This window comes from Anomaloglossus baeobatrachus, chromosome 6 (assembly GCF_048569485.1).
Source record: "Anomaloglossus baeobatrachus isolate aAnoBae1 chromosome 6, aAnoBae1.hap1, whole genome shotgun sequence".
Classification (NCBI taxonomy): Eukaryota; Metazoa; Chordata; class Amphibia; order Anura; family Aromobatidae; genus Anomaloglossus; species Anomaloglossus baeobatrachus.
Window position 1 is genome coordinate 71,822,937 of NC_134358.1, and position 16,267 is coordinate 71,839,203.

Consider the following 16,267-nt stretch of genomic DNA (forward strand, 5'->3'; position numbering starts at 1 on the left):
CAACGTAACGCCTTCTCCCCTGCAGCGGGCCAACGTAACGCCTTCTCCCCTGCAGCGGGCCAACGTAACGCCTTCTCCCCTGCAGCGGGCCAACGTAACGCCTTCTCCCCTGCAGCGGGCCAACGTAACGCCTTCTTCCCTGCAGCAGGCCAACGTAACGCCTTCTTCCCTGCAGCAGGCCAACGTAACGCCTTCTTCCCTGCAGCGGGCCAACGTAACGCCTTCTTCCCTGCAGCGGGCCAACGTAACGCCTTCTTCCCTGCAGCGGGCCAACGTAACGCCTTCTTCCCTGCAGCGGGCCAACGTAACGCCTTCTTCCCTGCAGCGGGCCAACGTAACGCCTTCTTCCCTGCAGCGGGCCAACGTAACGCCTTCTTCCCTGCAGCGGGCCAACGTAACGCCTTCTTCCCTGCAGCGGGCCAACGTAACGCCTTCTTCCCTGCAGCGGGCCAACGTAACGCGTTCTCTGCACGTCCAGAGTTCAGTACAGGTTTATCGTAGGGCTGGAGAGAGCTTAATAGTGCTGAACACCACTGCTTAGGAAATCCACCAACTTTGATAGTGGCCGGTCACCTAGGCAACACGCAGTAATCAATAGAATTAAAGAGAACAAGTAAATTGGAAACTTGTATGTTAATGTGAGTAACTCCTTAACGAAAGCCAGATAAAAAAAATAAAACAAAAATGCACATATACTAATATATATATATATATATATATATATATATATATATATATATATATATATATATATATATATACATACATACATACATACATAGATATACACACACCAGTGCCCTTGATGCCCCCAGAGAACAAAGGCTGCAGGAGAAGAGATTACATATCTAGTCCTTGCGCTGCATTCTGTGGGCTTCGTTGGGGGAAGGGGAGTGAGTGCAGTATGAGACGTGCGGCTCAGTCACGCTGCCTCCGGCCGGCCCTGCTCCTGCCCCCGATCAGTGCGGAGGATGCCGGAGCCGCCGCATCACTACGGGACTTCCCGGCCGCCCTGGACCACGCACTGACTACAGCGCAACCACGCCGAGCGGCAGCAGCTGATCACGTGCGGCCTGGACGCTGATTGGCTGCCGCTTTACACACCTTTGCCGCTGATTGGCTGAGGCTTTCCCCGCCCGGGTTACGTTCCATGAGCAACAGGACTATCTGAATGGAGCAGCTGTGTACAGCAAGGAGCACGGATACTGCTCATCACACAGGCACTGCCCAGCACAGGAACAAACGGAGCACAGACACTGCCCAGAGCACGGAGAAAAGGAGCACAGACACTGCCCATACAGAGGTACGAGCACAGACACTGCTCATCACAGGGAGACAGGGAGCACAGGGACAAACGGAGCACAGACACTGCCCATCACAGGGAGACAGGGAGCACAGACACTGCCCATCACAGGGAGACAGGGAGCACAGACACTGTCCATCACAGGGAGACAGGGAGCACAGACACTGCCCATCACAGGGAGACAGGGAGCACAGACACTGCCCATCACAGGGAGCACAGACACTGCCCATCACAGGGAGACAGGGAGCACAGACACTGCCCATCACAGGGAGACAGGGAGCACAGACACTGCCCATCACAGGGAGACAGGGAGCACAGACACTGCCCATCACAGGGAGACAGGGAGCACAGACACTGCCCATCACAGGGAGCACAGACACTGCCCATCACAGGGAGACAGGGAGCACAGACACTGCCCATCACAGGGAGACAGGGAGCACAGACACTGCCCATCACAGGGAGCACAGACACTGCCCATCACAGGGAGCACAGATACTGCCCATCACAGGGAGACAGGGAGCACAGACACTGCCCATCACAGGGAGACAGGGAGCACAGACACTGCCCATCAGGGTTTGCTTGCATCTGCGTATTAAAATAAACAAAAAAAACAAACACAACAAGCCGTTCCCAGTCTCAATCAATTGGTATTTCATATGTCGTTAGTGCTATGCAAGTGTGTAAATTTATTTTTGTCTCTCAGCACCCATATACAATGCATTTTTTTCTTAGCAGCTATTCTAGTAATTTACATACAGGACCATGTACAGTGTTCTGTGGTACAGAATAGTAATGTATCTGTAAAAAAAATGGACTGCACGTGATCTGTGACATCAGTGTTTTGTCTCGCACCCATGGGGAGTTTGGGCCAATATAAGATTTGTTTTTCTTCAGTCTGATTTGAATTGAGGAAAAACTCATCTCACCTGATTCATTGGTTATCACTGGTCTGAATGCAATGTACTTGTCTGTTTTATACATCAGTGTGAGAGCACCCTGACACAGAGGTACCGAGCACAGGCACTGCTCAGGAATCCTGTTAAATTCCACTTTGCACACTATTCCCCCTATGCAATCCCATCCATCTCGCCACAGATTTGCCCCAATCCTTACATCACAGTTGTCCAAACGATTTGTGATTGGCTTCTTATTACACTGCTTGCAAGAATCTTGGGTGAGGACCGAAAAAGGGGGCAGTAAGGCTATGTGCGCACAGTGCGTTTTTTGCGGCGTTTTTGCGCGTTTTTCGGGTGCGTTTTTGGCCTTAAAACTGCAGGACTTTACTTCCCCAGCAAAGTCTATGAGTTTTCATTTTTGCTGTCCGCACACATCTGTTTTTTTTACCTGCGTTTTTGAGTTAAAAAAAAAAATGGACATGTCAGTTCTTTCCTGCGTTTTTCTGCGTTTTCCCCTCATGCAATGCATTGGAAAAACGCAGCAAAACGCAAAGATCAAAAACGCAGCAAACCGCAGCCAAAAACACACCAAATCGCGGCAAAAACGCATGCGTTTTTTTATGCGTTTTTTTGACGCAGGTGCGTTTTTGTGCGGCCAAAAACGCACAAACGCAGCGTCAAAAAGACGCAGTGTGCGAACCTAGCCTAAGATTGTAAGGGGGGGCTCTCATCAGTAACCACCATTATCCCACTTGGATGGGTGAGGTCATTCTGGGAGATTTAGTCCTGTCAGATCCCTGGGGTGGTGCAGATGATTGTGGGGGTGCACGGCCTTATTAGTAAATAGTGGGGGTGCACGGCCTTATATTAGTAAATAGTGATGATTGTGGGGGTGCACTGCCTTATATTAGTAAATAGTGAGGATTGTGGGGGTGCACTGCCTTATATTAGTAAATAGTGAGGATTGTGGGGGTGAACGGCCTTATATTAGTAAATAGTGGGGGTGCATGGCCTTATATTAGTAAATAATGCACATGATTGTGGGGGTGCATGGCCTTATTAGTAAATAGAGATGATTGTGGGGGTGCACGGCCTTATTAGTAAATAGAGATGATTGTGGGGGTACATGGCCTTATATTAGTAAATAGAGATGATTGTGGGGGTGCACGGCCTTATATTAGTAAATAGAGATGATTGTGGGGGGTGCAGTCTTAGTAAATAGTGCAGATGATTGTGGGGGGTGCACAGTCTTAGTAAATAGTGCAGATGATTGTGGGGGGTGCACGGCCTTATATTAGTAAATAGTGCAGATTATTGTGGGGGTGCACGGCCTTATATTGGTAAATAGTGATGATTGTGGGGGTGCACGGCCTTATATTAGTAAATAGTGCAGATTGTGGGGGGTGCACGGCCTTATATTAGTAAATAGAGATGATTGTGGGGGGTGCACAGTCTTAGTAAATAGTGCAGATGATTGTGGGGGTGCACGGCCTTATATTAGTAAATAGTGCAGATGATTGTGGGGGTGCACGGCCTTATATTGGTAAATAGTGATGATTGTGGGGGTGCACGGCCTTATATTGGTAAATAGTGCAGATGATTGTGGGGGTGCACGGCCTTATATTAGTAAATAGTGCAGATGATTGTGGGGGTGCACTGCCTTATATTAGTAAATAGTGCAGATGATTGTGGGGGTGCACGGCCTTATATTAGTAAATAGTGCAGATGATTGTGGGGGTGCACTGCCTTATATTAGTAAATAGTGCAGATGATTGTGGGGGTGCACGGCCTTATATTAGTAAATAGTGCAGATGATTGTGGGGGTGCACGGCCTTATATTAGTAAATAGTGGATATATTGTATTTGATGTTTTGCAGCAGCCTCCAGTGCATGCTGGGAGTTGTAGTCCTGCCAGACTCAGTGATGATACAGGGGCATATCTGATGTTTTCCAGCCTCCAGTGCATGCTGGGAATTGTAGTGCTGCCATAGGTTGCTGCTGCCATAGGTTGCTAATGCACATTTTCCCATGTGATGACGTATATGATACAATGATGCCACTGTCCAGGGCAGTTTGGCTGGTAAGCTTTAGCCATAGGCAGGAGTGAGCGGAGCTGGCCTCCCCTCCCCAGTCCCCCCCACTAAATTTCTCCGGTGATTTTATAACAGACATTACCTGTGATAACGACTGCGGACGGTGTACGCGCAGGCGTCGTTAGTGTATGTAATATCACGTGCACGTGCGGCGGGGGCGCGCCCCTGACAGAAACTAGGTGAAAGGTAACGGAGAGCGGGTGGCGGAGTTCACGCTTCCTGAGGGCTGTGAGGCAGCAGCTGATCACGCTTCCTGCACGTGTACGCCCCAGAGACCGCTGACCAATCGCGGCGCCAACTAGTAGAATTGTTTGTAGCCAATGGGCGTCGGCGAAAGCGTTGATTGGCTGGGGCGGTGTGTTTGTGTAACTGAGGGAGGGGAGGAAGGAAGGCGTGTGTGAGAATAACACACAAAGGCTGACGTGACGTCACGCAGTAATCCCCGGGGCGCGCGCGTGTACGGGGCCGCCGCTGCTGGCCGCGCGCCCACTAGGGCGGGGGTAGAGGTTAGGTTACATCCTGAGGTGACCAAGTGTGCACGTGTCCCATAGAAAGCGCTGATATAAATACCCACACTACAAGTCCCAGCATGTCCTGCCAGTGATAAACCCTGTACACAGCTCTAGTATGGGACATTACAGCATGCAACAGACATGTATAATGTGCACGGAGCCCTAAAGGGGACGTCCAGACATAAAGGACCATGTAATAACCCTCACAAGGGCACCAGAGGCAACTGGTACACGCTCAGCGAGTATTATTGTCAAGTCCTATTGTAATAATGCCGGGCAGTACCTGTCAATGGCCGATTTCACCGAACGGCACTGCTGTCTCCACGCCCCAATGTCGGGAGGACAGGTGTTTATTTATTTGAGGCTAAAAAAAATTCTTTTGCAGTTGGGTTTCATTAAAATTTTACACCGTTCGGATTTTGCAGACAAGTTGTTTCCCAGCACATTCACCTCTGGTCATAAATCAGCCGAGAGGAGCTGAGAAAAAGACAGACTCTCCCATACCGGTGTCAGAAGGAGCTCGCTGATCGACTCTCAGGTGGCTCATCCTGCAGGAGGTGATGGAGCAACACAGCACAGAGAAGACAAATGTTTCAATAAAAACAAGTGGGCACTGCTGCCTGGAACCTCGCCGGTACACTCACCTGCCGGTCCCTGCTGCTGCCTGGATCCCCACCAGTATACTCACCTACCGATCCCTGCTGCTGCTAGGGTCTCTGCCAGTACACTCACCTGCCGGTCCCTGCTGCTCCTCTGCACTGCTGCCTGGATCCCCACCAGTATACTCACCTACCGATCCCTGCTGCTGCCTGGATCCCCGCCGGTACACTCACCTGCCGGTCCCTGCTGCTGCCTGGATCCCCACCAGTATACTCACCTACCGATCCCTGCTGCTGCTAGGGTCCCTGCCAATACACTCACCTGCCGGTCCCTGCTGCTCCTCTGCACCGCTGCCAGGGTCCCTGTCAGTACACTCACCTGCCGGACCCTGCTGCTCCTCTGCACCGCTGCCAGGGTCCCTGTCAGTACACTCACCTGCCGGACCCTGCTGCTCCTCTGCACTGCTGCCAGGGTCCCTGCCAGTACACTCACCTGCCGGTCCCTGCTGCTCCTCTGCACTGCTGCCTATGTCCTTGCGGGTACACTCACCTACCGGTAACTGCTGCTCCTTTGCACTGCTGCCTGGGTCCCCACCAGTACACTCACCGGTCCCTGCTGTTCCTCTGCATTGCTGCCTGGGTCCCCTCCGGTACACTAACCTACTGGTCCCTGCTACTCCTCTGCACTGCTGCCTGGGTCCCTGCTGCTCCTCTGCACTGCTGCCTGGGTCCCTGCTGCTCCTCTGCACTGCTGCCTGGGTCCCTGCTGCTCCTCTGCATTGCTGCCTGGGTCCCTGTTGCTCCTCTGCATTGCTGCCTGGGTCCCTGCTGCTCCTCTGCATTGCTGCCTGGGTCCCTGTTGCTCCTCTGCACTGCTGCCTGGGTCCCTGCTGCTCCTCTGCATTGCTGCCTGGGTCCCTGCTGCTCCTCTGCACTGCTGCCTGGGTCCCTGCTGCTCCTCTGCATTGCTGCCTGGGTCCCTGTTGCTCCTCTGCACTGCTGCCTGGGTCCCTGCTGCTCCTCTGCACTGCTGCCTGGGTCCCTGCTGCTCCTCTGCATTGCTGCCTGGGTCCCCGCCGGTCTGATGGCTGCATACGATCAGCGGTGAGGGACCTGCACAGCTGTATGGAGGATAGTGGGGGATCGCGAGGTCACTATGGGATCATCTAAGGCAGGGATTTCACCACTTTAGGGGCTGTTGTTAAACTACAACTCCCAACTTGAAGCCAGTTTCCTTCTGCTGGGATTTGTAGTTTCACCATTGCTGAAAGTCACCAATCCTTAGTCTTAGCGGATCATAGGAGGGTGCTGTTCTAGTGAAGGGTCGGATCGCACCAATTTCTCCCCCTCACCCAATGTTAGAGGAGTTGTATGGATTATTTACACTTGTGTTTCTTTGCACCTGTTATACCGCTGCAGCAAAACGCCGAACCACAATATAACCGCACTGTGGTGACACGCCCTAAACGGGAACAGCTGCTGACGCGTGATATTAAAGTCCTCGTCTTACAAGTAAATATTTTTTTTGTTTTGTTTTTCTCTTTTATAATAGATGAGTAAAATGGAAGTTATTGGAAATTATCCCTATGGTAGCTCCTCCTGGAAATCTGCTCCAGAGAAAGGTGACTTTGAAGCTGTGGAGGCTCTTATGTACATGAGCAATCGCTGGAAGACGGCAACCAAATGTTACTCGGATTTGAGACCGATCACCCCGGCATCCGACTTCTCGGAAGGAGAAGATAACCTGACCACGGCGGAGTTCAGCGGCACCATGCCGGCCTTTGTAAGTGTGCGCTGCTTGGTTGTTTTTTGTTTTATGAAAAATGTGATTGTCGAAGCCACATTACAAGAATATGGGGCCGAATTCATCCAATCACATTTTATAGTATTGTTTTTCAGATATTGGTTGATATTTTCTTGCTTAAAAATGCAGCACAGGGTTAATAAATTGTTCCCTATAGTGAGCATACCATGATTAAGGCTACCTGCCGAAACGCGTGGGTCCGTTACTTGTATACAGATTTGAATATAGCATTAAATATTAAGTTTTAAAGAAATCTGGGACTTTTCTAATTCTGGATCATAAACCTAACCTGATCATAAATGAAAAACGGGCCAAAAAGGCAGAAAAAAATGCAATAATAATTAGGGCCTTTCCTGTGCAGCCTTGATGATTATTTATGAAAAATTCTGATTATATAAAAGAAAATACAAAGACAAAGTCTTTATTTAGTTAATTGCACATTTCCTTAGACTTGTCAGATGCACTCACAATTCCTCTTTTGCCTTTTCAGTGCCTGACCCCACCGTACAGCCCGTCTGAATTCGAGATGGCTCATTCCCCCGGCATCACCTCTCCGTATTCAGTACCAACCACTGAGAAGAACAGGTCTACTGCCGGTATGGGCCACAGTCCTCTAGGCCCGACCCAACCGAAAGCCCAGGTGACCAGCGTCATCCGGCACACCGCAGATGCTCAGCTCTACAATCAGCATCCAGTCTCTTCTCCAAAGAATTGTGACCGTCCGATGCCAAGCTGCAATATTCAGCCGAAATCCTCGCCTGGCGTCAGTGAAAATAAGTTTGAGCCGATCAAGACTGAAACGCAGATGCCGCACGTCGTCCTCCCCGTACGTAATAACTCTCCGACCGGTGCCCCAAATTGCAATGGCAAAGCAAATTCTGATGCTAGCCTTATTCCAAAGCAAATCCCATCCCCACCAATGCTTGTGTCCGCTCCATTGCCTGCCAGTGCCATGTCACAGGTGCCAGTGTTGTGCCAGATGGTTCCCTTCTCTTCTAGCAATTCCATGGTGACCACAGTAGTCGCAAACTCTCCTGCCCAGCCCCCGGCAGTCATGCATCCTTTGTTTTACATGGGAGCACAAGTGCCAAAAGGGGCAGTGATGATTGTAATGCCCCAGCCTATAATCCAGAGTACAAAGACTGTATTGTCCGGCAGTCATCGACTCTCACCAATTGCACCTGCACCAGGGATTGCGCCTTCAGACGGAAAAGTCTCCTCGCAACTCGACACCTCGCGAATTAGAAGTCATATCTGCAGCCAGCCCGGGTGTGGGAAGACTTACTTCAAGAGCTCCCATTTAAAGGCACATATGAGAACGCACACAGGTAAGAAGCCAGCGTCAAATTTCATTAGTCTTCACCATGGGCAATAGCTCCTGATATTGGAAGTGGCATAAAGAATTTCAGGAAGCCAGGTTCCAGAGTATTTCAGGAAGCCAGGTTCCAGAGTATTTCAGGAAGCCAGGTTCCAGAGTATTTCAGGAAGCCAGGTTCCAGAGTATTTCAGGAAGCCAGGTTCCAGAGTATTTCAGGAAGCCAGGTTCCAGAGTATTTCAGGAAGCCAGGTTCCAGAGTATTTCAGGAAGCCAGGTTTCAGAGTATTTCAGGAAGCCAGGTTCCAGAGTATTTCAGGAAGTCAGGCGCCAGAGTATTTCAGGAAGCCAGTTTACATTTTTTCACTGAAAAATATATATTATTTTTACTAAATAAAAAATTATATGTTTATTTTTTTGTGGATGCAGTTTGCAGGTTTGTTTGTTGTTTTATAGCACCATGTTTAAAGAGGTTGTCGATGATTAGAAAAACATGGCTGTGTTTTGGGGGGTTTTTTTTTTTTTTGTTTTTTTTTTCCCCAATTGAAGTGGATGGAGCTGGGATGCCATACAACACACAACCAGTATTCAGGGGTGGTGCTGTTTCTGTAAGAAAGCAACCATATATATTTGTTTTTAAGCCTGGGAATCCCCTTTAAATGGTTTTCCCTTTCAAAATCCCTGTCAATAAGTCGTTATCGCGGGTGGCAATTTCAGGCAGCTGCTACTGTGGCTACATCAGGAGAAATGAGGTATTACAGGGCACTAATTCATCTAAATGGGAAACTATTTAACACAATTGCAGCGAGCCCTCCATAGGGAACGCTGCACTTTGTCTTCAGCCGGATTCAGACTAAACACAGGTCTCCTGACCCAACTTATAGCCTCAGACACATATAAGGCTGTACGTTGAGGTCAGGAGAACCTGTGGTCCAGGTATTGCTGACAGAAATAAAGATGACCAACCACCAGGATTTTCCTATATAAACTAAAGCCAGTGCTATACTGATGCTATCATGCTGATTCTATACATACCTTTTAGGTGTGAGATCGGATGTATAGTTTCTGATATACAGGCAAGTAAAGTTTGTGAAATGCACTGTTATTTGATTGATAGCAGCTATAGAATATCTAATAGGTGGGTCGGTTTTGCCAGTTATTCCTGCCTCTGCCTGCCTGTCCTTCCTCCCCTATCTCTGTTATTACAGAAGGAGGAAGGACAGGCAGACAGACAGGGGCAGGAATAACTAGCAAAACCGACCCACTTATTAGACATTCTGCAGCACCTATCAATCAACAGTGTACAACACAAACTTGCCTGTATTTCAGAAAGTATACATCCGATCTCACAACTAAAGGTATGTATAGAATCAGCATGATAGCTCCAATATAGCATTGTCGTTAGTTTATATGTGAAAATCCTGGTGGTTGGTCATCTTTAAGCCAGTCTGGACCTGGCCTTACACATCAGGGGTCCAGAGCATAGTTAATTTCCTCCATTAGGGCATACAGACAGGGCGTCGTAATGGAACAACATCTTTTACCCTGATTTGATGGTTTTCACATCTGCAAAATAAAGTTAATCGCGGCCCTTATGTGTATTCAGCTTGCTATAATTCTCATTTTTATTTTCTCGCAGGAGAAAAACCCTTCACCTGTAGCTGGGAAGGCTGTGAAAGAAAATTTGCCCGCTCTGATGAACTGTCTCGGCACCGGCGCACGCACACAGGAGAGAAGAAGTTTGCCTGTCCAAAGTGTGACCGTCGGTTCATGCGCAGCGATCACCTGACCAAGCACACGCGGCGCCACCTATCAACAAAAAAGCTCCCTACTTGGCAGATGGAAGTGAGCAGGCTGAGCGACATCGCCATGCCCCAGGCCTCAGCGCCTGTCCAGTGAAGGCACCCGCAGAGCTTACATCTCTCGGGGGTTAAAAGTGGTCATGGTGCCGACCATGATGAAAGATCACGTCCTCGCCGTTATGGATGTGAGTCTGGTTCGAGCCACCTTTCTCCAGAAGGAAGTGCGGCCCGTGAAAGAATGGTAGACTTTTGACGAGGACTCTGGTTCCTATAATTTGTCTTTTTCTGCATTGTTAAAAATATGTTGAGTGCAGATCGTTTTTATGCAGAGCTATCGAGAACACAATGTGACCAGGGTGATACGAGGCGTAAATATGTACACTGCTTGCAACGTTATGTCGGCTAGTCGAGGAAAGACTTAACCTAACGTTACCGCACTGGTTAGCCATCCGCTGACATAACGTCGGGCTACGTAGAGCCCACACTGACTAGTAACCAGTGCCCGACTTACTAACACTTTAAGTTAATATGCACCGGATATGCTAATGCCATTAACACGCTATTCATAGGTGTCAATAGAGATCGTAGTGATGAAAACACAAGCTATACTTTTCATTGTGTCAACGTTACTCTCAGGAATGATACAGATTTTATGAGATCTCCAGCTTACCAAAAATAAGAGATGTAGGATATTTAATTTAATGGAGATCTCCATTTATAGCTTCTTTTTATTGTGTTTTGCATAATTTTGCCCCTTTTGACAGCGCAGGAATAGGATTTATGTCCCCGTGACATCACTAAACCCAAGTCATTGGGCATCATGATGCCATTCCAGTTGGCAGCCTATGCACTAAATGAAGGATACTGACATGGTTTAGATATCTAGATCTGTCTTTAGTGCAGTGGAGCAAAAAAAAAAAAATGTGCAGGACCTTGATGCGATGTCCAGGTCATTTCCGCAAATGCCGACATCCAGGGCGACTCCTGCGATTACCAGGCCCAAACAGCATCACCCCAAGTCTGACACATCATAACGTTGCAGGAGAGGCCTGGAGATCACTAGAGGGGGCCCAGAAGCACTTGAAAAAGTGCACAGTGCTGCAAATATAACCTGCTCCTCTTTAGTTACTGTATTTTTCGTTTTATAAGACGCATCCCAAATTTAGAGGGGGGGGGATATGGGCTTTCGTCTTATAATCCGGTGGTGTCTTACCGGAGGTGGGGCGGTAGCGGTGGTGGAGCGGCATCACAGAAAGCAGGGGCGGTGGTGGCGTAGGGCGACGCTGCAGATGCTCACTGCAGAGGCAGGAGGAACATCCACAAACTGTTGGCGGTGTGGGCTTCAAAGAAATGGCATCCGGAGTCAGCGCCTGCGCAGATTGAGCTATCCGCTCAAAGATAAGCCAAGATTTCATATTCTGTGCTGATCCAAATTTTTTAGGTACACTCTTCTTTCTTTTTTGTTCCCACATGTTGTTTTGTACCTAGGAGATCACACTTAGGGGTGGTGCCCTCCCTTTTCATTTTCTTTTCTAACATTTCATCTGCACAAGGCGCCACTTCCGGGTAAAATTTTCATTCTGTCCACTGCTGAGAGATTAATGGGCCGGAGGAGGCTTGTGCGCAGATGAGATCTTGAGCCGAGAGCGCCATCTGCGCATGCGCTGACTCTACTATTTAAAGCCAACACCGCCGACATTTTCAGAATGGCAGCCTGAACCGCACCGCCCGTAGCATCTCCCCTGCCTCTTGTGACTCCGCTCCATCACCAACGGTAAGCTGCATTCGGAAAGTAAGATGCACCCCTCATTTTCCTTCAAAATTTTTCAGAAGGAAAAGTGCATTTTATATTCCGAAAAATACGGTATTCTGTAAGTTCTTAAAATGGAATTCAAGGATTAAAAAAAAAAAATAATAAAATGTATTTCTTTTGGAAACAGTGCCACTGTCGTCCACCGGCTGTGTGTGGTATTACATCTTGGCACTGATTCTTAAGTAAAAACAAATCTATAAAATTCTTTTTACAGGATGTGTGAGATTATTATTATTTTACTTTTTTTTTGCACTCTTTAACGTTTGACCGGAGCTACAGACGGCTTGTACGAATCCATTCCCTTCATATAAGTGCACTGACTCTGGCACCCGGGGGTTTGACCAGCTCAAAGTCTTATATCTCCGTCCTATACTTCCGTGTGAGAACCCAGACGGTGGACACTGGAATTTTTGCAAAAAGAAAAAAAAAAAATGTGTGACTATGCATACCGTAGGACAATTTATAGTTGTTACTTTTATGTAGCATTATTTGCGTGTACGAAATACATGCGTTCACGCCTATATGGGCTTTATTATCGCTGACTGCAGAGCTTCATGTCAGCATCTATGACATCTTCTAGGGGCCGAGGTAACATTTCCAGCCCCTCCGAATGTTTACTAAATTCATTACTACTTAGTTTGATGTACTAATGTAAGAGAAGAAGCTGCAGGTTTCAGTTGCTTAAAGTGCATCTTTTTTTTTTTTTCCTCTCACTTGTCTTTGTTTTTTTTGTTTTTTTTTCTTTCGTCTTTGAACTGCACTTTGGTCACAAATGTCTGTAAAGATGTGGACAGGGAACTGATGTGGATGTAGCTTTTTGTAAAGAGGTAATATTTAATAATGTGCATTAAGACCTATATATATATATATATATATATATATATATATATATATATATATATATATATATATATATATATATATATATATATATATATATATATATATATATATATATATATATATATATATAATACTTTGTAATTATTAATACATATATTTATTAATAACAGATGAGTATTAAACAATATTATGACTAATAGATATGTATATAATACTTTTAATTATATATAAATAATAATTAAACAAGTATATATAATATATATATATTACTCCTAATTATTATTGATATATTTCTAAGAATTAAAAGTATTATATATATATACTTTTAATTCTTAGAAATATATCAATAATAATTAGAAGTAATATAATATATATATATATATATATATATATATATATATATATATGTCATAATATTTCATGTATACTTATTTGAATTGCTATTAATAGATAAATACATTTATTAATAATTAGTATTTTTTTATATATATATGTTGCATGTTTATGCATCCGGCGGGCTATATACCAAAAAATGTAAAAAAAAAAAAAAATGGCCACTTGCAATTACTGCAAACAAGTAGGTATATAAAGCAATGGCCATTTCTCAGATATTACACTCTAAAGCTTCCATTTACTGAAGGGACATTTTATGTGACCATTTCACTTTTTTTGCACAGTATTTGATATGTTGTACTTTATACACTTAAAGAAATAAAAGAACAATTTTGTATCATTGATTAGCGGACTGCAGCTTTTCTTACTACAACTTACTACTACATTGAGCGATACTATATACAGGGTGTTTAATCACATGTACCATGAAATTCCTTTAATCCAACATTTGATTATCCAGAAATAAGACGCTTGTTTGCACATGAAAACTGATAAAAGGTTTAGATCAGAAGGAAGAGCAGAGAGAACATTTCTTTATATTTTTTTAAGACTGAAGTATTGGCCTAATGTGTCTATAGGTAAATCTGTCACTGGGGAAAACTCAGTGTATCAGCTTGTACCCTAAAGTGGAATTTACACGCTGCGATATCGATACTGATATCGCTAGCGTGCGTACCCGCCCCCATCGTTTGTGCGACACGGGCAAAATGCTGCCCGTCGCACACAAAATCGCGCACCCCCGTCTCACGGCAGGCGTCCAATAGAAGCGGAGGGGCGGAGATGAGCGGGACGTAACATCCCGCCCACCCTTTCCTTCCGCATTGCCGGTGGAGGCAGGTAAGGAGATGTTCCTCGCTCCTGTGGTGTCATAAACAGCGATGTGTGCTGCCACAGGAACGAGGAACAACATCGTTAATTAGTATAGAACGTTTTTTTTTTTTTTTGTTTTAGGACGACCTCTCCGTGGCAAATGATTTTGGACGCTTTTGGGTTCGTTTTAGGTCGCACAAAAGTGTCACACGCTGCGATATCGTTAATGACACCGGATGTGCGTCACTAACGACGTGACCCCGACGATAAATCATTAACAATATTGTAGCGTGTAAAGCCCCCTTAGGCTGGGGCCACACGGGGACTACTGCGATCCCGTTGCATGAGACTCGGCTCGTGCTGGCAGTACAGCAGAGCCGAGTCTCATGCTTGTGTCCTTGCAACTGAGGTCCGTGCGTGCGAGCAGACCTCAGCTGCGGGGGGCGGGCCGGCACTCAGGAGGGGAGGGGAGGGAGGGATTTCTCTCCCTCTCGCCTGTGTAGCCGGCTATAGACATTCTCGCTCTGCACGCACGGTACACCGGTGTACCGCGAGTGCAGTGCGATTTTTCTCTCGCCCCATTCACTTGAATGGGTGCGAGAGAAAGAGTCTCGGATTACAATCGCAGCATTCTGCGATTGTTTTCTCGGTCCGATTAGGGCTGAGAAAATAATCGCTCATGTGTGCTGTCACACAGGCTAGAATTGGTCCGAGGGGAATGCGATGTTTTATCGCACTCCACTCGCACCGATTTTCTCGCCGTGTGGCTTAGGCCTTAAGGCTTCATTCACACACATGATTTTTCCACTTTCAAGAGAAAAGGACCCATTATTTTGATCAGAGCATGGTACAAGTGTCGTAAAATTTTCTCATACGTGGAGAAATAACTGTAAATATTCTCCACTTTCTCCATTCTTATTGTCCGTGAAAATCGGACCAAAATCTGATGTCATCCAACTGTGGTCTGGGTTTTTTTTTTTGCATGGACCCATAGACTTGTATTGCCAACTTTTAATCCGACCCCTCATATCAAAATCGGATATATCGCTGAGACATGTGTCACGGACATCTGAATGGCCCCATAGTCTATCAAAGATACAAGTGTTATCCACAAAATCACCAGTCCTGATGAATCGGGGCATATCTGTGGAAGAGAGCACTGGAGTAATAATATTTATTCACTTATATAGCACCATTAATTCCACAGCGCTTTACATACATCAGCAACACTGTCCCCATTGAGGCTCACAATCTAAATTCCTTATCAGTATGTCTTTGGAGTGTGGGAAACCACTGGAGAACCCGGAGGAAACGCGCACAAGGACAAGTGCGAACATTCAAACTCCTTGCAGATGTTGTCCTTGGTTGGATTTGAACCCAGGACCCCAACACTGCAAGGCTGCAGTGCCGCCCCTAGTAATATACACCGAATTCCTTGAAGGCGTGCTCCTCTGAATGAATTTGATGCATCTTTGAGCTGCCATGCTTCAACGTAAGAAATATTAATTGGCTGGAACACATTTCTATAGTACTTTTACACCACTTTTGACGCATAAATTGGCAGCTGTGATCACCACGTGTGCTCCAGGCTAAGCTCCCTCGAATTTTTGAAAAAGTTGTTGGAATTTGACAAAGACATAAAAATGCCATAAGTTACTCAGAAGTTTTAAGACCTTTCAAACCGGTTTACAGCAGAATTCCGTTGAAAAGTGATGAAATGTTTCATGAATTTGTTGAGGACTGCCAGTAGGAAGATTATCATATGGTTTGCCAAAGTGCCCTAAATCTACCTACTAGTGATGAGCGAGCGCTACCATGCACTGGTGCTCGCTACTCGTAACTAGTGATGAGCGGCACGACCATGCTCGGGTGCTCATGACGAGCAGTTGGACGCTCGGATTCCTTTGCTGAGTATATTGGAAGTCAATGGGAAACTCAAGCATCTTTTCAGAAGATTTCCCAGAAAAATGCCCGAGTTCCTCATTGACTTCCATTATACTCCGTACACGAGTCAAGCTCGTCAGAGCGTCCAACTGCTGTGTACAAGTTCCGAGCACAGTAGTGCTCACTCATCATTATTTACG

The 16,267-nt window shown here is 46.5% G+C and overlaps 1 protein-coding gene across 1 annotated transcript; it reads left to right on the plus strand.

Moving 5' to 3' along the window:
* Window positions 1-1,175: 1,175 nt before the first annotated feature.
* Window positions 1,176-12,988, plus strand: KLF10 (KLF transcription factor 10). Its single transcript, XM_075353031.1, has 4 exons — window positions 1,176-1,303; window positions 6,956-7,186; window positions 7,698-8,535; window positions 10,162-12,988. The coding sequence occupies exons 2-4, from the start codon at window positions 6,956-6,958 to the stop codon at window positions 10,419-10,421; spliced, it is 1,329 nt and encodes a 442-aa protein (XP_075209146.1). The 5' UTR covers window positions 1,176-1,303; the 3' UTR covers window positions 10,422-12,988.
* Window positions 12,989-16,267: the final 3,279 nt, after the last annotated feature.

Excerpts from the sequence above, each read along its gene's own strand:
- KLF10 (XM_075353031.1), top strand. The coding sequence starts at position 6,956 with ATGAGTAAAATGGAAGTTATTGGAAATTATCCCTATGGTAGCTCCTCC. Across the intron at positions 7,187-7,697 it reads GCGGCACCATGCCGGCCTTT|TGCCTGACCCCACCGTACAG; the intron begins GTAAGTGTGCGC and ends TTGCCTTTTCAG. Across the intron at positions 8,536-10,161 it reads ACATATGAGAACGCACACAG|GAGAAAAACCCTTCACCTGT; the intron begins GTAAGAAGCCAG and ends ATTTTCTCGCAG.